Consider the following 22,272-nt stretch of genomic DNA (forward strand, 5'->3'; position numbering starts at 1 on the left):
CCAGCTCTGCAATTGGACGAGGGGAGTGCAACTGCAGGCTTGTGGGGCCCTGGACAGTGGTTGAATCCTGACTGCGACCAAATACTTTGCTTTCTAGACATAATCTGAAATGAGGTTTTGAACATCTCCTCATGTGGTGATGGCTAATCATATAATTAAGATATCATCAGCCTTCCCCTCTTGAAATGGAGTTTACATTCACTCTTTAAGCAGAGCGGTTTTGTCACATGTGGTGATGGTTATCCAAACCCTAAGTGAAAGAAGAATAAGTTGGACAAACAAATACAAATACTTTATATTATTGATGGGGTCACTGTACCGAAACCAGTGTATTATCCTTCCTCCGTTTCACAATATAAGACTTTCTAGTCTTGCATAGATTTATATGGATGCTAATGAACCTGAACATATATATAAATTATATAAATTCATTAATAGATAAATTTAGACAAGGCTAGAAAGTTTTCCAATATAAAACGGAGATAGTAACAATCCCTATGTTTCATGTTATAAAACTTTCTGGCCCAATCTAAATTTATTCATGAATCTATATGTTTATATTTATTAACATTCATATAAATCTACACACGATTAAAAAGATTTATATATAAAACGTAGGTACTAGATTATGCCTGGTGTGGTGCTCTCCACCACCAGTAGTCCAGTACCAGTGACAGGAAATGCCACTAGCGTTGAGTAGTAAAGAAAAAAAATATACAACGATAGGAGTAGTTCTAAACAATACGCAAAATTAGGATAGCCTTACACCAGAAAATCGTGAAGAATAAATTGTTGCCACAAGAGATACTCTTAGTTTATCGACATTCATACAGCAAATTCTACATGACAGCACATGTCCACTGGTCGCTTTTCTCAGTAAATCACGTCTGTCCAGAATAAAAGTCACTTTAAACAGATTACAGGCTCGCCTTCAATACAGGCATACAACAAATTGTGTCGCATCTACCTATCCTAGTTGTGTACTTTTGTCCCAAGCCCAAGTACATGGAACTTATACCTTCAAATCGGTTGCCAAGAGAGAAAAAAGAAGACCTGGGGACAAATCTTCTGGAAGATTTTGGCTTTCTCTGCCAACATATACCCGTTAATCCTTGCAGCCGTGCAGGTTCCTCTCTAGACAGAATGTCTTCCTGCACGCATAAAGCATTTATCTGGCAACAGCCACTGCTAGCCACGGTGACAAACTTGGCCGGTGCATGTGCCACAGCCATGCTGATCGGGTGTCTGATCTTCACGTGAACAACTCTTTAGATAGCAGCTGTTGCGCAAGGTACTGGCCTTCCGGTTCCTCAAGGTAAACCTTGTCAGTCAGGTAATTCTGTAGATTACTGGTAGCCTCAGCCTGAATTCGTGAGCCTTGCTCTTTCAAAGCAGGTAAAAAGCACCGTGATATTACATCCAGAAGCTTCATGAACTGTGATCCATATTTCTTGTGTAGTGCAAAACCAGCTACCTGAATAGAAATAGAATCCAAGTTAGCTACAAGCACAGTACACACGTACAAGAGGTGATGGGACGGAGCTCTTGAAGCACATTTTTACCTTGAGGAAAGCATGAAGAGCACAAGCAGTTGCTGTGGTGGCTGGAAGAGCGTTAAGGAACATAGCAAGCCATTTCCACCCCTCCGCTAAGCCATGTGGATGTCGCACACCCCTAATTTCGGTCTATAGGGAAAAATTATGCAGTCATATTTCAATCTGTGCAAAAACATCAATCTGCTGAACAGAAGTCTGCTGCTTAAATAAATTTGGCTGCATGAGATGATATTAACACCAGGCGAGTTTATAGAACTGTCACAGTCAATTCGATTAATATGCAACGAAAGAATGTAGCAGAGTCAGTGCACTGAAAATGTGAGGTATCTGATCACTCCAGAGTCATACGCATTACTTAAGCATGTGATTTTTTCTGTGAAGTCGTTACTCTGTGGTAGCCTATGACTATATACCCCAGGGAAAAAAGCTACTAGATTACAATTAATGAGAAGCAACAAGCTCTTTTTGCAACAACCAACAAGATAATAATTTTAATAAGGGGGAAACCAACAGAACATTCAAAACCATTAAATGCATACCAATTTCAACAATCAATGACCCTTTACAGCTATTTTTGCCACACTAGTAATGTTAGACAAGGACTGCACACACCTGAATCATAGCAGCATACAGTTTGATGTATGCGGCAACATATGTCAAATAACTTTCAGTGCTCTCAAGTTGTCCATTTTCTTCCTGATAGCCAATCAGTCTGTAATAATCTCTGTTCCGTGCTTGTGCCTAAACAATTACAAGTAATATGAGAAAACCCAAATGCATGAGCTAAATACAATATACAGATAGATCATAACACACACTTTGAACCATAAAATTGCTGCATTAATCAGCTCCAAGCATAAGAAATAGTTATGTGAACAGAAAACATCATCTTTATTGTTTCAGAGCACCTATATAGAACCCCTCGTCTTTTCCACTGCCGCTCAGAGATAAGCAGGAATACAAACAAACTGAGAAGATATTGAGGAGTTTACTGGCATGAAGACTTACATTTAAAGCATGAAGATGCTTTGGAACTGTGTATATGCAAACTTTGTGAAACTCAGCTAGAAGATAATCCATTGCATCTGGTACCTGAGCATGTGTGTTAGTAATTCTTATTAAACTTCATTGAAAGAGCAAAGACAGGATCAGAGTGTACGGAAATATAGGAACTAGCTATTATCTTAGTGGTCCTGCAGTAATTTTAAGTTCCAATCATTATAAGAAAATTCACAAGATCCCAGCATTATGTTGTTGCAAATTAGGCTGGAAAAGGTGACAGCTTCAGTGCATGACAAAAGATATACAGTTGCCTATGTTCATCAGAATCAGTTGGAGTATCTATATCCCAGCTACTGGGAAAAGGTGTGCCAGTTTCCATGCTCCATAGTCCACCGTCCATTGACATCAAATTTAAAGGGACTTGGGGACATAACATCCACTTCCTCCTGTTGTGAGGAACAGTGCTATAATTCAAGTGGTAATCCAGACTTCTCAAATGACATGACAAAAGTAGATTCAACTTTTAAACATAGCATGAGTTGATGAGACGCAAACAAAATTATTACGGATGAGCTGTCATGTAGGCAACAAGTAATATTCTCCTGCCATAAACTAATTTTAAGTATCAACGTAACTTCAGCTAACTAAGATCACACATGTGCAGCACTCCCAGCTGTGCACTTATGCCTTCTGAAATATCAAAAGAGAGATGAGAAATAAAACTGACTGCAGTATTTGTCACGAGAGTCAATACAATTATACAATTAAGTATTCACTTATTAACTAATGATTAATGCCTAGTATATACTAAACAATAGCAAAAGTACCTGGTTGGTGACTAAAAGCATGACATATCCACAAGCAAAGGCCAAATTTCCAAACGTTTTGTCCTTTGTATTTCTACTCTTGACGATTGAAATAATCTGCAATTCAATATCAGGTCAACCATGTAAGTATAAACAATATCAAGTAGAATTTCAGTATGTCAAAATGAAGGACAGACCCATAGGATTCCAATTCCAGTGTGTGCCAAAAGATTCTACTTAGAAATGTGTGAGCACGTACAAGTTCATATTGGTAATAAAATACCAGTACTGCAGAAAGTACGCCAAACCCGCCCCCCCCCCCATACACAAACAACCTCAAGTAAGCTATTTGGTGCAGATTTTCGTGGACATAGTAAGTGTGTCTGAAAATGACAGGTATGATAAAACACAGATATACTCATATACACTGAAATAGTGAGACTATGCAAAGCCAGCAAGTTGAGTAGTAAACCCATGTGTCTAAACAATGAAAGGTTGCATATGTCACCAATTAGCATAAGCATACCAATTATCTAAACAAGAGAACAAACATTTGATGGTTCATGTTTTGACCTGCAAGTCAGTTCATAAATCATAAAGGAAGTGTTTGGGCCTAAGCTTAAAGTTGAAAGTATGTTTGTACATGGTGCACTAATTCTGGACATAAATATTGCATGCTCATGGCGTGCTTATCATGCTACTTGTTTTGGAAAAAAAATGCCATTACCACAAAATGCACCTACCTTGTTTGCAAATATACGGCAAGCAATTGGACGCGGGCAATCCTGTCCATCTAAAGCTTTAATAAGCTCACCAGCCCTTGCTCTGCAACAAAATTTAGGGGTGAATTTCAAATTAAATACATGCTCAAATCAAATATTCACCTTTAAAAAGTATATGCAATTAGTTCTTATTGCATGTCAAATTATGAAAAAAGGAGAACATGTAGATTTTTAGGTAGTTAAAAATACGTTGTTTATATATACTTACTTGACACTGTCAGTAGTCGGCATTAGTTTACCAATGGATTTTGCTATTTGTCTATCATATCTGCTAAACTCCTGCACAATATAAACAATAAACGTCAAACACACCTTAGCGCAATGCTCATACATATGGTACAAGAAATATAACCAGCAGAGTGACATCATCCATCATCACTAAATATCAAATTTGCAGCAAGCTGTACAAATGCAGATGGAGATATATCGTTACAGCAGAAAATAAGACCTTGCTGGAATTAATGTTGGCTGGCACTTGATCAAGTAATGCACGCCTCCGTGATTCTGCTTCTAATGCAGAATTATCAGCAAAGACTTTGATCCCTGTTATGAATGAATGAACAGTGATATATAGGCAGCAAGTGACCAGTGTAGATAGGAAATTAACACCAAGGCTACAAAATTGTTCTTGATGCGAAAAATGGAAGAGTTCTGATGTAGCACATATGCATGAACGTGAAAGCAGAGCCAGAAATTTCCTTCATATTATTTATGCAAGTATGCTCCTAAGTGTTGAAAATGTGTTTCGCTTTTCACTTGAAGCCTAGGCATGGTCCTTGGACACCCCCCCCCCCCCCCCCCACACCCACACACACACACAGACACACATATCTTAGTTTGAATGTTGAAGATTTCACATATTGGGGTAGACAAAATGTTGTCTCAGTACTATAGTACCTTCATGTAAGTAAGGAAACATGATAAGTTCAGGGCCTGAAGATGACCTTCGCATAGTTCAAGATCAGTTAAGGGTGATTATCCTTCTGACATGTTCTAATACTTTTATATGATAAATATGGCGTAAATGAAACATAGGCCCACAGTCTAAATATACAAGAAAAATGAGATGGTTACTCCTTAAAATTACTTGTTAGAGTAATATGCACCGTTTGATGCTCATAAGCATTAATTAATTGGTACTAATGGCAGCCTGACTGGTAGTATAAAAACATGATATTGGTAGTTCTCTGAAATGAATTCAGAATGACAGGCTTACTATATAACTATATTACAGAAGAAACCCTGTGATTCCACTAAGCATATCAATCACCAGAACTTCAGAATAGCTCCATCGAATATTATCATATTAGTGTTGTAATGGTCTTGTAGAAGAAAGAAATACCTGGTAATTCAGACTCAATTTCATTCTTTTTTGCCATCGTTGCTGCAACATTGCTCTGAGAATTTTGGCTAGATCTGGAAGCCGCTGCATCTCTCACTTTAGCATATTCCTTTTCTGCAGCTTCCTTTGCAGCAGCCTCAGCTGCTGCTTTCTGTGCTTCAGCTGCTAACTTTGCAGCTGCCTTCTGCCTGGCCTGCATTAAGTTCATTAACTTTCTGGTTAACTGGCTATGTATTTAAGCGATTACCATTTACCAGTGAAGTAAAGAAAAATTGGTTTCTGAATAACTAAAATATCTTAATTGAGTAAGCAACATGAATAGATAAAAAAAATAGCCATCAACAGGGCGTTAGATGCAACAAACTAGATGGAGCTCAATGGTTTATTATGCCAAATACCAATGCCAAAAAGAAATAACAATGAACTAAGTCCTACAATACCAATTTAGGTGTGCAGAAACCGACCAAGTGACCAACAGATCTAGGCAAACAAACCTCTGCTTCTTGTTTGGCTCTTTCCTGCCTTATTTTTTCATCCTTCATGGCTTGCTCCTTTCTTTTAGCTTCTTCAAGAGCAGCATCATCTCTTATTCTACGTTCGACAATTTGCGATTTCTGTTCATGATCCCTTTGGACCATAGACAAATGTTTATCGAGTACTTCGGCACTGCAAGAAGTGAAAGATATAACATGGTACAGAATCCAACAAAAGGTCATCAGATAATTCAATTCTTACATATATATATATATATATATATATATATATATATATATATATATATATATATATATATATATATATATATATATATATATATATATATATATATGCCATTTACCCTGTGAAATATACTACAGATGAAACCAAATACAAACGCTTACATGCAAAGTTTCTGAAGATTTAATTTACAGTGCTAACGATTGCACTGGAACATTAAGCTACTATACAGAGCAACAAATTTATAATTGTACTACAGGTAGTTTAATACAACAAAAAATTGCTAATAAAACAAAAATAGCATTTAAAACATAGTCGACCCAAAGGTCTCAGTTCAAACCATTTGACCAAACACCACACTTGTAAGCAATGAATATTTGTGCATTAAACCACACAATTTATTCAGTTGTAAACAAGAATTCATAAATTGTTGCAACATGTTAAGCACTGAAACTTGGCTTGAAATTTTCCGTTGATAGTTTAAGTAGTAAATTTAAACAAAACATGATGAGCTGAGCACATTAGCAAATGGTGGAGGACATATTAAAGATCTTAGTGTTAGTCCTCAATCACAAATGGATCTTGGTATTAGAACTTGTGCATATAGGAGATGATCGTACTCTTTGAAAAGTGTGTACAGCACCAATAATCCATAAAGAATCGTGTTGCAAGGTCTGTCAGTCTTCATGAATATATAGTTTCTCCACTCAGGAATCATAAACTATATTGGAAATAAAAACTAAGCACTTCGCAAGCACTCTTTACAATAAAATAAATTGAGTTATGACAAATAAAAATGCCATACTTTTATAATGCAACCACCAATAAAAATTCAGTCTTGACAAACTAGTAAAAAAAAAATATTGATATGCACCACACAAAAATCGTTCAGTAACAAAAGAGAACACATTATTAACAAAGTTAGCCCTAACAACAGAAAAATGCATATCAAATATTACTCATCAAAGACCTAGTAAATATAAAATTTCCGACAAAATTTGTAGTATAGTGGTAACTGTAAGCATGAAATATACTTTTAAAAAGACACTGGACAAACAATTCAATAATAAAAACATACATTTTTCTCTGGAAGTGAACATCTAGCCTTCTGTCTAACTCTTTTCTTGATTCTGCGTATTTCTGAAGTCGAACAAAAGCAGAAACTGTTCGCTGTATTTCATTTTGGTGGCATACCTCCAGTGCAGATAGTTTACTTCTGACTTCCTCCTGAAGAAAAAAATATCATATGAAGAAAACAAACAAATAGAAAGATTCAGAGCAGATTTACCAGCCCCTGTTGGCTGCTATGTTTAACTTCTGGGATCACAATATCCAAATTGAAATAAAGGCAGTATTGTATTTCAAAATTGCTCTTCAAGTGCCAACCAACAGAAGTCATGCACTGTTTCTCTTGCAATTTCGTCATGTCATTATCCAACCTTTTTTTTTCAAGAAAGTTATCCAACCATATTAGTGTGGCTTTACAGTAACCTTAAAGGGAACCGATTAACTCCATTTGGGAATTCATATACTGTATAATATTAGAAAGATGAAGGATAATGGAAAGTATCCACGTGCCTGAATAACTTAAAGACCATTCCATACATAAACATGAGAAGAATTAATATACATTTGATTTGTGCGGTGTAACCTAATGGTAACCCTAAACTGGAATTATGACTAATAGAATTAATTCAATGGTCTATTGTGATTTGTCAACACCTCAAAGAAAAATCACCCAATCAGTACTGCACTCAGTGAAAGATAAAATAGTGTAGATGGCTGAATACACACTTGAACTTTGAGATGATGCTCACGTTCCAGCTCAAGCAGAATGCTCTTCTCTAGGCTTCGTTTCTCCATCAGGTGATATGGTGCGATCCTGCCATCCAGTTCATCCTCCGATTCTTCGACATCACTAGTAAGAAAACAAAAAAGCTGATATCTCACACAATGCCATTCATTTAAACTTAATGTGCAGACTTCTACTGTACTTCAAAGCAAAGATGCATGCTACTGAGGTCGTAGCTAATAGACCAGTGGTCTCCTTATGCTTCACAGATTGTGCTAATGTTAAACGCTAAACATCTCCCCTAAAGAATGTTTTCCCCTCAAAAGTACTAAATCGCAAGGCTCAGCTCATGGTATAGGGTGGCAATGGATCCAGCAAAATTGACCAGGCTATTATACACAAATTTCATGAAATTGCAATTGTAGTAAGCAAATTTCGGCATCAAAACCTTCACCTGGATTCGAGATCATTGCATGAGAACCTTGCTCCATTGGCCACAAGAGCCCGGGACTTCCCATCACTACCATCATCATCCTCATCCGTTTCATCTTCCTCTTCAACCCGCATCACAAAGGCCTTCTCCCTCGCGCTGCCAACGCTAGCCCTAACAACCCACAAAAATTAACAGATAGAACCAATGTAGAGGCAAACCACTCGGCTTATTAACAGCGAAACCATAAGCAAGCGAGCGCGAGAGATCAGAGATATTACCACTCTGGCGGCAGCTTGAGGGGCGTTGGCTGTGCACTGCGGCGAGTGGCCTCGAGCGAGTCGAGCTCGGCGAGGACATCGCCGAGGGTCCAGCTCGGCCGGGGGTCGAGGGCCCTAGGGCACCGCAGCTCCACGCGCGCGAAGCCCCTGCGAGGAGGAGGAGGAAACGTAGCGAGGTAGGTCAGCCTGACCGCCGTTAACGAACACCAGGCCGAGCGAAGCGGCAGGGGAGTTGGCAGAGGCGATGGGGGCTTACATGGCGGCCGTCGACCGGCGAGGTGCGCCTTGGGCCTGGGAATCGTCGACGGCTAGGTGGCTCTCAGCCGTCGGCGATCCTGCCCTTCAGGGGTCAGGGGTACTCGTGCGCAAGTGCGTCGCGTGAGAAGCACGCGCCGCGCCGCCCGGAAAGGAGCCGCGCGTCGCCGCAAAGATGCGGGAGCCGGGAGGGGGTGGACGATCCAACCCGTTGGGGGTTGACGCTAGTTGGGGCTCCCGGCTCCTGTCTCACCTCCTCCGGCCACCGGAATCCCCCCTCACACGGGTACTGCTCCGCCGTGGTCGGCGGAGCGCGAGGCCGAGATGCGCCGCCGGTAGAGGAAAGAAGAGGAAATGGGCCTTGGGCCGGAGGTTCCGCGTACTAACGGTCGGTTTTTCTTTCTTCAAGTTCGGTTCACAGGCAAGCAGAATAAAGCCCCAACCCAACTACATAGCCAAACATAAAACGCGAAAATATTTTAATAGATAATGTCGTTAACTTTTTAACGTGTATTTGATTATTTATCTTATTTTTATGTAAATATGTAAAAAGGTGAGTTATAATTAAAATATATTTAGTAATAAGTCTAATCACAATAAAATAGTAGTAATTATACCAATTTTTTAATAAGATGAATAGTCAAATGTGTGTCCTATTTAAAATACAAAGTGATTATTATATGTATTAGTTGTATGATTCGGTTTCTAGTCTGAGATTTAGCTTCCCGATGCCTATCGAGGCCGATGTCGACGCAATCGACTCTAGATGCCCGTCAACAAGGGAGCTTTTAGAGGAGTCGACACCCTAGATCCGCTCCATCCGTCACACGCCATGAGTAATGTTGGTGTTTTTGCATCCGGCTAAGTGTACATACCTCGTCAGTCGCTGACATGCCAGTGTGTTTTGCCTCTGTCCTCGTGCTATGTCTGCGTAGCACACCACGCCGCACGGGCCCGTCGATTGTCATCCTAGTCACCGCGCGCCTTGTGTCATTGTATCAAGCTCTTAGCCAGGCACCCCGATGGGGAAAGGGAGTTGAGGTGCTAGACTACCATGTCGTGTTATGGTCTATGGGACTCAATCAGTCAACGTCGTGACCAAAATAGAAGCCCAATTGAGAGTGGGCCTATGCATGGCCCAGTAGCTTAAGTGCATGACGAGGCCTCAGCTTCTTGCACGAAATAAGTCCACTTTAAATTCCCTCATGTTCATCGAGTTCAAAAAAAATCTTAAATTGCAAAGCCAGATATAATACTCCCTGATCTTGCAAAAATCATTTAAATCTAGTCCTCTTTCAATAGCGATCTTGGTTTTACTAGCGTCACAGCCTAGACATCAAATAATAAAAGAAATATATGGGGACCACATGTAAGTAGGTCTCACTTCCTCCACCTCACCCTCTCTCCTCTCTATCTCCTCCGCGCTCCTAGACGCTCCTCCATCATCCGCCCGCCTGACCTCCTCCTCGTCCATCACCTGCTACTACCCTCCTCCTCCACCGAGTGATACCATCACAAGCTGACAATAGGACGTGAGGATGGTGATAGCTTCGGAGGGGAGGAGAGCTTCGATGTGAGACTGGCTGGCAAATATCGAAGCCCCAACCTCCAACTCATCATCAACAAGCCTCCACTGATGATCGAGATTGGCAATGCGGCTATATCCCTCTGCATCCACTTCTTCTTCCTCCCAGCTATCTGCCTCATTCTCAAGGTCCTCGAGGTTGCTGACAAACAAATCTAGATCTCCCTCCCAAAATCCTTCCAACTCAATTAGTTGCATCATTTGCCAGTGTCGATACAAGAAAGGATCAACTCTAATTTAGCATTGTCAAGGTGGTTGAACTAATTCTAGAGGTGGTCGCAAATGAGACGACGAAAGGAGCGGATCGATTGGGATGGTCGTACCATGGTGGCCTAAACGACAACAATGAGCGGAAGGTGAGAGACCAAGCACATGGGTTCCTCAAAGTGGCGACTCAATGACAAGGTCCTCCCACCGTCGTACTTGATGAGGCGCCAAGGGTTACCATCTCGAGCGATCTCGGTAGGAGGACTCGACGAGGCCGAAGGCGACGATGGGAGACTAGGTACTCGAGCTTGTCATATGGCAACCTCCACGACTAGTTGCACAAGCGGCGCATTTGTGATTGTTGCATTCCTGGATGACATGGCATGGTGCAGTAGAGAGGAGATGAGGCGACACAACTCGATCTTAGTGAAAACATCTCCATCCACGCCGCATGGGAGAGGGGATGACGAGATGAGGCAATCACCATACCGGAGATAGGAGGATGGCGATGGAACTCACACTAGTGTTGGTTCTTCCTCGTTGGAGTGGGTGCTTGCGCGAGGATGAGATAGAGAGGAGAGAGGATGAGGTGCAGGAATATACCACTTACATGTTTTTCGAGGAAGGCGGCGGGAGTTCTGCCATTTCATATTAGAAGGAAGAAGAATTCGTTACAACCACAGGAACCTTACAAAGCAAAACATGTCATGCACCGCAGCGTTCCCTCTAGCTCTCTAAACTTCAAGAGAAAATGACTACTCTCGCGTCCAAGCTCTTTCCCTTTCTTGGTATAAGTTTATGGCCATGTCGACCACCTCCTACGTCGTTCTATAGTTGTTGAAAATCATGTCATTCCTTTGAAGCCAAATACTCCAAATCATGAAGACTATTATGCCATCAAGATGATGTTTGTGTTCTTTTACAACTTTCTTCCTCGCCGATGTCCACCAAGCCAACAAATCTCCTCTGAAGCTTCTCATCGAGGGCAACACGAGCCCTGCGCGTTGAAAAGCCTTGGCCCAAACCTGCTTTGTGAAAGCACAATCCAAGATCAAGTGTTGAGACATTTCTTCTACTATTCCGCACATTGGGCACACCTTGTTGTTTGGCCATCCTCTCATTTCCGGCCTGTCCACCATAAGGATTTTTTTTGCTACTAGCCACGCAAAAAATTAGCATTTGTTTTCCGCCACTTACATGTGACCCCCCTCTTTTTTTTTTTTTTGCTTTTCTTTTGCTACATAAGATGTCACGCTAGCAAAACTAGACATCAACACTGCCTGAGGACCAAATTTAAACGTTTTTTTTTGCAAAATTAGAGATGCGGTACATCTGGCTTTCGTGGTTTAATGGTGTTTTTGGAACTCAATAACAACAGGAGGGACCGAGAGTGCTGGATCGACTAGGGCACTAGGCAATGGAGCCAGGGTAAAAACAGTGCAAGTTAAGTATAGTTAGCCAACACAAGTAATATCGTGTGTTTCTTTCATTATTTTTTTACGATTTGCGCCTCTCCAAGACGTCACCAACTTCACTCGGTGCGCCTCGGTGACGCCGTCGTCGTGATCGATTTTTCAATCTACCCGATCCATCCAACTCCTCACCAACCTCATCGCCCTTGCTGTTTTACTGCGGCCGGAGACCGTGCAGGAGCTCGCGCGGCGCAGCACTCGGTCGTCTCACTGCCACCACCGTACGTCTAGCTCGACGACAGTGCTCGCCGGCGCCGTCATGATGCGGCGGCGCCCTTCCGATCTTCTTCTCCTTCGCCGTGTCGCTCTGTGCGTCGTCCTTGCCTTCGCCGGCCAGCAGTGCTGGTACCTTGGGCGGGGAGTGGTGGCCGTCACGCTGTCGACGTCGTCGCGGTGGATCGTCGACGAGGCCGGGCGGAGGGTGAAGCTGGCCTGCGTCAACTGGCCGTCGCACCTGGAGCCGGTGGTGGCGGAGGGGCTCGGGAGGCAGCCCGTGGACGCCATCTCCAAGAAGGTGGCGTCCCTGGGGTTCAACTGCGTCAGGCTGACGTACCCGATCGCGCTGGCCACCAACGCGTCGCTGTCGTCGCTCACCGTGCGGCAGTCGCTCCTGGCGCACGGCCTCGCCGAGACGGTCGCCGGCGTCGGGGAGAACAACCCGGGTTTCCTCGACCTCACGCTGATCGAGTCGTTCAGGGCCGTAGTGGACAGCCTCGGGGAGAACGACGTCATGGTGATCCTGGACAACCACGTGAGCCAGCCCGGGTGGTGCTGCGCCGACGACGACGGCAACGGCTTCTTCGGCGACCGGTACTTCGACTCCGACGTCTGGGTGCAAGGCCTGGCCAACATGGCCGCGCTGTTCGCCGGCGTCCCCAACGTCGTCGGCATGAGCCTCCGCAACGAGCTCCGCGGCCCGAGGCAGAACCACGGTGACTGGTACAGGTACATGCAGCGTGGGGCGGAGGCGGTGCACGCGGCGAACCCGGCGGCGCTGGTGGTCATGGGCGGGCTGGGGTACGATACCGACCTGTCCTTCCTCGGCGCGAGGCCGGTGGACGTCAGCTTCGCGGCGGCGGCGGCGGAGAGGAGGAAGCTGGTGTTCGAGCTGCACTGGTACAGCTTCTCCGACGCGCGCGCCTGGGAGGCGGAGAACGCCAACGAGGTGTGCGGCCGCGTCGCGCGCGACTTCCTCGCGCGGCGGGGCGGGTTCCTGCTCGACGCCGGGCTCCCGCTCTTCCTCAGCGAGTTCGGCGGCGACACCCGCGGCGGGTCGCGCGCGGACGACAGGTACTTCCCTTGCGCCGCCGCCGTCGCCGCCGAGCTCGACCTCGACTGGGCGCTCTGGGCGCTGCAGGGGAGCTACGCGCTGCGGCAGGGCGTGCCGGGCACGGACGAGGTGTACGGCGTCCTCGACTGGTCATGGAGCAAGCCTCGCAACGTGACCGCGCTCGCGAGGGTCCAGTCGCTGCAGCGCCCACTACGAGGTCAGTCGCCGATGCACACACGCACTCTGCAATGGCGCGTCGTCGTCGCCGACACGGCCGTCGCGTTTTAAAAATCTAACCGACGGGGTCCCGGCGGCGCCCGCGCGCAATGCTTTTGCAGGGCCTGGCTACGATGAGGCGCGGCCGTACACCGTGCTGTACCACCCGCTTACGGGGCGCTGCGTGGTGAGGCGCGCGGCGGCGGCGGCGGCGTCGGCGACGCTGGAGCTGGGGCCGTGCAACGAGACGGAGGCGTGGGCGTACACGCACCCCTCATCGACGCTGGCGCTGCAGGGCGCGACCACCCCGCCGCTCTGCCTGAGAGCCGAGGGGAGCGGCCGGCCCGCACGGCTCACCAGCGACGCCGCCGGCGGCGCCGCGGCGACGTGGCGCCTCGTGTCAGACTCCGCGATGCACGTGGCCGTCAACGCGACGACGTCGTCGTCCCCTGCAGGTCAGGACGGCACCGGCGGCCTCCTGTGCCTGGACATCGGCGACGACCGCCGCACCGTGGTGACGAACCCGTGCAGGTGCCTACACACCGCCGGCGACTGCGACCCGCAAACCCAATGGTTCAAGCTCGTCACCAGCACACGGGCCCCATCCACCACCACCACCACCGCCACCGCCGCCGCCGTCGCGCGAGGGGTCATCGCTGCGTGAAAACCGACCGATCCACCGGTCGCGCTCGCATCCATCCATGGATTCACAACCAAGATCTCTAGAGAAACCGATCACCAACCGATCGATCGCGTCCATTCATTGATCACGCACGTGCCGATGCATCAGTGATCACTGCACTGTTGCTCCACAGTGCGCTTGAGCTGAACCGATGAACTGACGAACAAAACACACGCATTCGCACCTGCAGCCTCAAACAAATTTTGTATCGGTGCCGTGCTGGGTCCACGTGTTCAGAACAGTGACGACCACAAGTGCGAGAGGTGAGAGGGTGTGGGTGTTGGTTACCCTTAATTAACTAACCCGATTAGCATAGTCGACGCTAATTAATTTGGGAACAGGACACTCGTGCGTACGATCCAGTCGTTAAGGCAGTAGCCAGTTGGTACGCCGACCTAACAGAAGACGGGCTCGACGCCTTCTTGACAGGTCGGTGTAGATCATCAAGAACGAGCTCGAGTTTACGGGAAGGAGTTTTCATGTCGTAAGCGGTAGCGGAGGAGGACGAGAGAGAGACAAAAAATTAGGTGTGGCTATGTGCTGCGAGGAATAATAATGACCTTAAAGCAAAAATATTTTTTCGTAAAGATAATGGGCATATATTATATGACGGTAAATAGAATGATAAATTATAATCCATTTAAACATGCTTAGATTATCAGTTCCGTGTATCCTTTAGTATCAAATAAAATCAAATGCACTTTAAAATCTTCTGTTATAACAAGTCCAATATCGTAAATTCAAATGTACCAATCAAGCGATAATCTTAATTGATTTTATACCAAAAGAGTAATCATAGTTGTAAAATCATAATGGTCAGGATCGGTCTAGTGTTGTTGGACTATTGATCATCCATCCCTTTTCTAGCTTATTGCCTTTACTTTGACTATTGATCATCGATCCCTTTCCTAGTTTATTGTCTTTATTTCTTTCTTGAGCTCGCATCATATAAATGTAATCCAATGCACAAACACAATACATGCAATGGAGGAAGCATCGCTCCCTTTGCATTGCATCATGTCATTCATCTCTCTCATCCAGCTTGAATAACACTGTACATTACCAAGCTTGTTCAAGTTAGGTCGGCTCTGGTCGGTCCGATCCAACCTCTCTAGAAAAACCCCAAGCTCGACCTGACCTGACTATGTTTTAGAATTATGATTAGATTTTGAAGCCCAAAAATATGAAAAAAAATTCAAAATTTATAAAAGACCCGAGAAACCCCAAGAAAAGCTTGGCCTAACCAAGAAAGCCCCAATGCTCGGGTCAAGCATGTGTTTGTTTTTCCGTAGATTGTTGAGCTTAGGCACTACAACAAAAATAAGCCATAGAGACACTTTCTAAATACTGTAGAGGCATTTTTCAAATGCCTTTACAACAAGATAGAGGAACTTTCAAAAATGTTTTATAAGTGCCTTGTGGTGATTTGTCTTTACAAACAAAAAGATAATTTATAAAGTGTCTTTATGCCTTACGGTATTTTTATAGTGACATTAAATTATATGCTCCACCATAGCAAATCATTGTAGAAAAATAGAAAAAGAACATACACCTTTTGCACATAGCGATCCTAACCATCTTGACATAGAGTTATTTATATATCATTCACCTAACCATCTTGACCTCAAATGATTACTTGTTAATTTATATCATGTCTTAAATATATTTAGTTATTTAGTATGTATTAATCTCGAATAAAGTGTCTTTAAGAAGATTAAAATGTCTCGACAAAATGCCAATACATATGAGACAAATTATAAAGTGCCACAAAGATGTCTCTATAAGATTAATTTAGAAAATTAGGTTAGAAAACGGCTTCTAAAGTGTCTCTAGAGTAAAAACATTATAGGCAATATGCAAAATGCCTCTAAACAATGTCTCTATGCTATAGGAGTCTTAATTTTAGAGGCATTTTTTAATTAGCCAACCTAGGTTTTTTAGCCAGGGTTTTTCCATACCCAATCCGGGCTTTGAGCATCAGTAGCACAACGGTTGAATGAAATTCACCGCCACACAGGGAAACGAGATATTTGCCACCAAGGCAAGGTTTGGGGGTCGCGGACCTTCTACACTAGGTCCTCCACCACTTTTCTAAAAATCTCATCATTTTCATAAAATAGACATTGATAGTTATGAAAAAGTACCGAGAACTGGTTGAGTTTGAAGAGTATTGGATACGTAGTATAACTAACTAGGTATTCTGAGAGAGCTTTCACAAAAAAGAAAGAGTCGTTCATTAGTTGGGTACATAGCAGTATCCCTACCATAGAAAATATTACTATCTCTGTTTTTATTTACTTACTATTTTAACTTTGACCATCAATAAAAATTAAACGATCAGATGATGATTAGTGAAAGTTGTGCTGCTGTATATTTATGTGTCATACATCACAGATATAACATATTTTTTGATATACACAATATTATTATTATTTTAAAGAAGAATGGTCAAAGTTCTCAGATCAATAGTAACTGGTGACAATTATTTGAAATTGGAGAGAGTAATAATTTGTGTTAAATAAATATCATCGAAACCATGATCTCTTTAGTATATATATCTAATATCCTAGGAACTTTGAAGTCTAAATTCGAGTAGCACATTAAAATAAATCTAGAATGTGAACAATATGGGTATCATACACCATAGTATTTCTTTTAACTCCGTATGCCGATTTTAGACACTGGTAAACTATATATGGTTATTTTTTAAAAAAATTCTTTGTAATTATCGGTATTGTATTTCAAAAGAAAAAAATTATGTCCGGTTCATTAACTATGGTCTTGGTCCAATTTTCGCCAATTATCTACGAAACTGGTTAATGTTGGTCTAAAAACCTCTTAAATCATTCCTATTTTTTTCTAATCAAACACTCCAACAGGTGTGCTGGGCCCGTTGCACCATGCTGCATCTTAGTTGACGAGACTAAATAAAGAGAAGAGATATGATGACATTTATGTTATACAGTTCTTTATTATCTTGTTAATGTTTACTGCCAATGATTAATTTGACAGCATTAATATTGGCTTTATGTAGACGTCAAAGTCATAATTGACTATTTGATTAGAGCAAGATCAATACTATAGCTGATTTATAGATGTGAAATTCTACGAGTCATATAAAATTACTACCTCCGTTTTATATTCAATTGATGAATATATATAATTTTTATATATACCTAGATTCATTAGCATCCATATGAATTTAGGCAAGACTAGATCTTACAACGTGAGACGGAGGGAGTAGAACCATGTTGCCATGCATATAATGGTTACCCATAGAGGTATGATTTTTTATTTTTTAAACTTTTTTAAAAAAATAACTTTATTACTAAACCTCCGGGGAAAATATCTCCAGCCCATGAACCTTTTGGCCACGTCACCAACATTGACGTGACCAAACGGCTTGCCGTAACATTGTCGGTGGCGTGGCAACATTGTCTTGCCACACCATTGACAATGACGTGGCAAGACTATCACGCCATGCTATGCCCGAACAGGCGGCGTGACAGCGTTGTCTTGCCACGCCACCAGCACTGGCGTGACTAGAAGGTTCAGTTTTGAAAATATTTTCTCTGGAAGTTTAGTAATAAAATTATTTCTTAAAAAGTTTAAAAAATAAAAAAAATCTAGAGGTATACTCTACCATTAATATATTTTATCCATATTTTCTCTCGTACACATAGCTCGTTAGAGTTTGAGGTATATAGCTAGCTACAAATATGTGTTTGCTTTTATTTTTTTTTCTCTCCTTCACCTATTGAGATGCATCAATTCTTATGTCTTGTTTGTATCATCTTATTGTGTTCTCTCTTAAACTTGAACAATTTCAAGAGTTGAGGGACAAATAGTAAATACTACACTGTCTAAACAATATAACTATTAATATGATTCTAATTGTCTCATAATATAACTGTGTTTCACTTGATTTCTCCTCTTAGCCAATCATAATCTATCCATATTTAATTTATTCACCTACTTTGTTATCCTAATTAATCATAAGGACGGTCCTAATGATGCATTAATGGGGGTTTCTATCCTCATTAAATAGCTTGCCACATAAGCAAAATGATGACATGGTCATGTAATTAATGAAGAAAGAGAGGGAAAAACTTAGAAATGGTTTCTAAGTGAAGAAACCAAGTCTTCTTTTCACCTAATGCACCAAAAAATCATAAATTCACTATTAGAGAGAAACCATTAGTTTTTAGGAGGCATGTGTCATGCTCACATTTTGTGGAATATATAGAGTTAGGAGAGAGAAAAAGAGACATTATTACTCAAAGATACATTCATTGTGGAAAATAGTTTCTATAAATGATTTCTTGTACTATAACAACCGTGTTGATTTCTTACATTGGAACTGCCCTAACAATTTCTTACTTTAATCTTAGTCCCTCCAAATAACTGACATAAGTCTATATATTTCGAGACCGGAGTGGTAGTTCGGCAACTTGATCAAAGCCATTGTTCTTAGAAAATAAAAGGTACATACATGGGACACATCCTCTTATTTGGGAGAATGGGAGGTAAGAATACAGTTTCATAGGATCGCAATGTCTACATACAACAGAGTAACACAGACATCCCACATATATATATATATATATATATATATATATATATATATATATATATATATATATATATATATATATATATATATATAAAAGCAGTGAAAATGTTTGGCAAATAAATATTATATATATTCTGATCACGCCACATCAGCATGCGTTTTTTTTTCCTTTTTCCGGCACAAATGTCATGCCGTCCAGCTCGAGATTGGCACCAGCTCTTCTTCTTCTTCACTGTCGAGCTGCTTGATATAGATGTTTAATGACAATTAGCGCGAAAGCAATGTCGCAGGTGTTAATTAATACGGACCAACAAAAACTGTTTTGTGCTAGAGATGGTTACTGTTGCTGCAGCTTCTTCCGGCCGCGACGGCGGCGACGTCGTCGCCGTCGACGACGACGTGGTTCTGCGGCTGCTCCCTCCTCCGGAAGCGCACCATGAGGCCGTTCTTCATGTACAGCGTCGTGTTCAGCTTCGGCTTCACCTCCTGGCCGGGCACCACCGCCACGGCGAACCTCGACAACACCGCCGCCGCCACGGTCTTCATCTGGGTGTAGGCGAACCGCTTCCCGATGCACAGCCTCGGCCCGGCGTTGAAGACCACGTACTTGAACGGGCTCTCGCCGCCGGCGTACGCGCCGCCCCGCATCCAGCGGTCGGGGCGGAACGCGGCCGCGTCGTCGCCCCACGACGCCGGGTCGCGCCCCATCGCGTAGGTGTAGTAGATCACGCGCTGCCGCGCGCGGACCAGCGTGCCGTCCGGGAGCACGTCGTCGGCGAGGGCCTCCTTGAAGTCGACGGGCACCGGCGGGTAGAGGCGCATCGCCTCCGTGAGCGCCGCGTGGAGGTAGTCCATCTTCTTGATGTCGCCGCCCGCGGCGAGGACGTCGTCGACGACGCGCGACTCGACGTCCGGGTGGCAGGCGAGGAGCCAGAAGAACCAGGCGAGCGCGACGGAGCTCGTGTCGCGCCCGGCGAGGATGAAGCTGATGCAGAAGTCGCGGAGGAACTCGTCGGAGTAGTCGGAGCCCGGCGCCGACATGAGCCGCGAGAGGAGGTCGCACCGGCCGTGCAGGCTCCCGACCTTGCGCATCTCGTTGCGGCGGTCGGCGACCGTCTGCTCGGCGAACTCGCGCACGGCGCGCGTGGCCTCGACGAGCCGCCGCTCGCTGCCCGCGCAGAGGAACCGCTTGGCTTTCCAGATGAACGGCGGCGTGATGAAGCGCAGGAGCGAGAGCTCGGTGGCGAGCTCGAACGCGCGCGCGAACGGCACGTCGGGGAGGCCGTCGGCGAGGCAGCCGGCGTCGACCCCGAACGCCACGGCGCAGATGTTGTCGAACGTGAACCGGAGCAGCACCTCCTGGAGGTCGACGGCGGCCCCGGCGTCGCCCAGCCGCTCGGCCAGCGGCACCAGCCGGCCATACACCAGCTGCTCGACGCTTCTCGACGAGAACTCCACGAACTGCGACGAGTGCATCTCCGCGGTGGCCGCCCGCCGCTGCCCGCGCCACACCTCGCCGTCGGCGTTGAAGATCCCTTCGCCGAGCAGCTCCAGGAACCGCTCCCGGTAGTACGGCCCCTTGGGGTAGTTCCCGAAGTTCCCCTTCAGCACGTGCTCGACGTTGGCCGGCACGGAGGTGATGACGCCGGAGGAGCCCCCGCCCCACGTGCCGCGGTACGGGAACGTGCCCCCGGCGCGCAGCAGCGCGGCGGAGCCCCACTCGTAGATGTCGTCGAGGTGCGCGAAGAGCGTCGGCACGATGCCGGCCACCGGCCACAGCATGGGCGCCCCCCGCCGCGACGCCACCAGGCGGCTCACCGCCGCGCTGAACGCGAACAGCACCGCTCCGGCCACCGCCACATCAGACGCCCGCACGTGCTCCCGCGCTGCGCGCAGGGCCACGACCACGAACTCGACCGCCATCGTTTGTACGCACGCACGCACGCACAATAGTGTGTGTGTGTGTGTGTGTGTGTGTGTCCCGCTCGCCGCAGCTAGTGCACCACCGCCACGTACCACCACCACGACTCGCCGTCGACGACGACGACGACGACGCTGCGCTGCTTGGTTAGAGAGAGCGAGCGAGGCTGTGGGGTGAGGTGAGAGAGAGTGAGGAGAGAGAAGTTGGTATTTATAGAGAGGACCGGAGTGCATGCATGGCGAGTCCCTATATGTTCTTAAAAAAATAGTTGGGGGTTGGATTAATTAATTAAGCAGCGCCTAGTGTGTTGATTAATCTTTTAAAAAATGCATCATCAGTGTTCAAATGATCAAATCATATGAAGGTTCTAGGCCCCCTTGCATTTATATACGCAACTTTCATTTACAAATATATTGCCTCTCCTATTTATTATAGGATATTTTAAATCCAATATATATACATACCAATGGATTTTTGCATATATGTAACATATTCATTTTTTGATATGTGAATAAATTTAATCGATCACTAGCAAGGACGTCACCAAGCTAGGACAGCTATGGCTTGAGCACGGGTCTAGATCAATAATTCTCTAAAAATGTGTAAAATCGCATTACAAATAACCCTATTCCTGAAAATTTGTTGATTCCGTCCCTGATCACCAGGCTCTTGCCACGGATAGCTCTACGAGCAACCGATCGTGCTGAAAGAGCGCGTGTCACCGCACCGGAAAATCGCTGCACGCCAGCTGATCGAAACGCGTCCGGCGTGCTGAGAACTGGGATTGTTCATGCTCCTTACCCCGCTCTCTCTAGTCGCTCATGTATCAACACTGGGGCCGGCGAGGATCTCGTCGCCGGATATACATAGCAGGCGTACTGAAAGCGGAATATTTCGTCTGCGCTTGTTAGTTTTTTTTTTGTCTTGTTTGTGATAAGACCTGAGTTGAATTTTTGTTTGCGTGCAGTGTATCTTTGCAAATGCCATTGCCAACCACTCTACCGGAAAGAATAGAAAGAATGCCGTGCCATGCTGCAGTAGCACTGAAACGACAGGCATATATAATATATACTATAGAAGAAAAAGAAAAAATCATCTTTTAATTTTTGTCAAAAACAAGTCGAGCATTACAGACGGAAAATAATTTCTAACTGAAATTTTTATATACACATTCACTGTGTTCTGAACAAAGATGAAAAACAAACTCATTAAAACGTTAAAAAGAATTCTAAATAAAATAAAATTTTATCTTATGAGTATGGGTAGAAACGAAATCAAGGGGTGAAAAAAAAAGGCCAATTGCATGCACCACAGTAAAAACGGCAACCGGCGAAGCCAGATCGAGCCGGACGACGGAGAGAGATCGACGCCCCGCGGAAATCA

The 22,272-nt window shown here is 44.5% G+C and overlaps 3 protein-coding genes across 3 annotated transcripts; 1 reads left to right on the top strand and 2 right to left on the bottom strand.

The window, feature by feature from the left end:
* Nucleotides 1-726: 726 nt before the first annotated feature.
* Nucleotides 727-9,278, bottom strand: LOC102716933 (protein GLE1). The gene is made up of 15 exons (XM_006647391.3): nucleotides 8,965-9,278; nucleotides 8,709-8,855; nucleotides 8,452-8,601; nucleotides 8,000-8,123; nucleotides 7,284-7,432; nucleotides 5,983-6,154; nucleotides 5,489-5,681; nucleotides 4,595-4,689; nucleotides 4,355-4,425; nucleotides 4,108-4,189; nucleotides 3,386-3,481; nucleotides 2,565-2,648; nucleotides 2,169-2,297; nucleotides 1,563-1,685; nucleotides 727-1,474 (listed from the first exon to the last, which is right to left on the bottom strand). Coding segments are annotated over exons 1-15 (1,839 nt in total). The 5' UTR covers nucleotides 8,967-9,278; the 3' UTR covers nucleotides 727-1,252.
* Nucleotides 9,279-12,333: 3,055 nt separating this feature from the next.
* LOC102721430 (glycosyl hydrolase 5 family protein) lies at nucleotides 12,334-15,682 on the top strand. The gene is made up of 2 exons (XM_040521004.1): nucleotides 12,334-13,714; nucleotides 13,836-15,682. Exons 1-2 carry the CDS (start codon nucleotides 12,487-12,489, stop codon nucleotides 14,375-14,377), a joined length of 1,770 nt encoding a protein of 589 aa, XP_040376938.1. The 5' UTR covers nucleotides 12,334-12,486; the 3' UTR covers nucleotides 14,378-15,682.
* A 3,454-nt stretch (nucleotides 15,683-19,136) lies between these two features.
* LOC107303406 (cytochrome P450 86B1-like) lies at nucleotides 19,137-21,057 on the bottom strand. Its single transcript, XM_040521007.1, has 2 exons — nucleotides 19,310-21,057; nucleotides 19,137-19,208 (listed from the first exon to the last, which is right to left on the bottom strand). Exons 1-2 carry the CDS (start codon nucleotides 20,889-20,891, stop codon nucleotides 19,198-19,200), a joined length of 1,593 nt encoding a protein of 530 aa, XP_040376941.1. The 5' UTR covers nucleotides 20,892-21,057; the 3' UTR covers nucleotides 19,137-19,197.
* Between the last annotated feature and the right edge of the window lie 1,215 nt (nucleotides 21,058-22,272).

The sequence above is a fragment of the Oryza brachyantha genome, chromosome 2 (genome assembly GCF_000231095.2).
Source record: "Oryza brachyantha chromosome 2, ObraRS2, whole genome shotgun sequence".
NCBI lineage: Eukaryota > Viridiplantae > Streptophyta > Magnoliopsida > Poales > Poaceae > Oryza > Oryza brachyantha.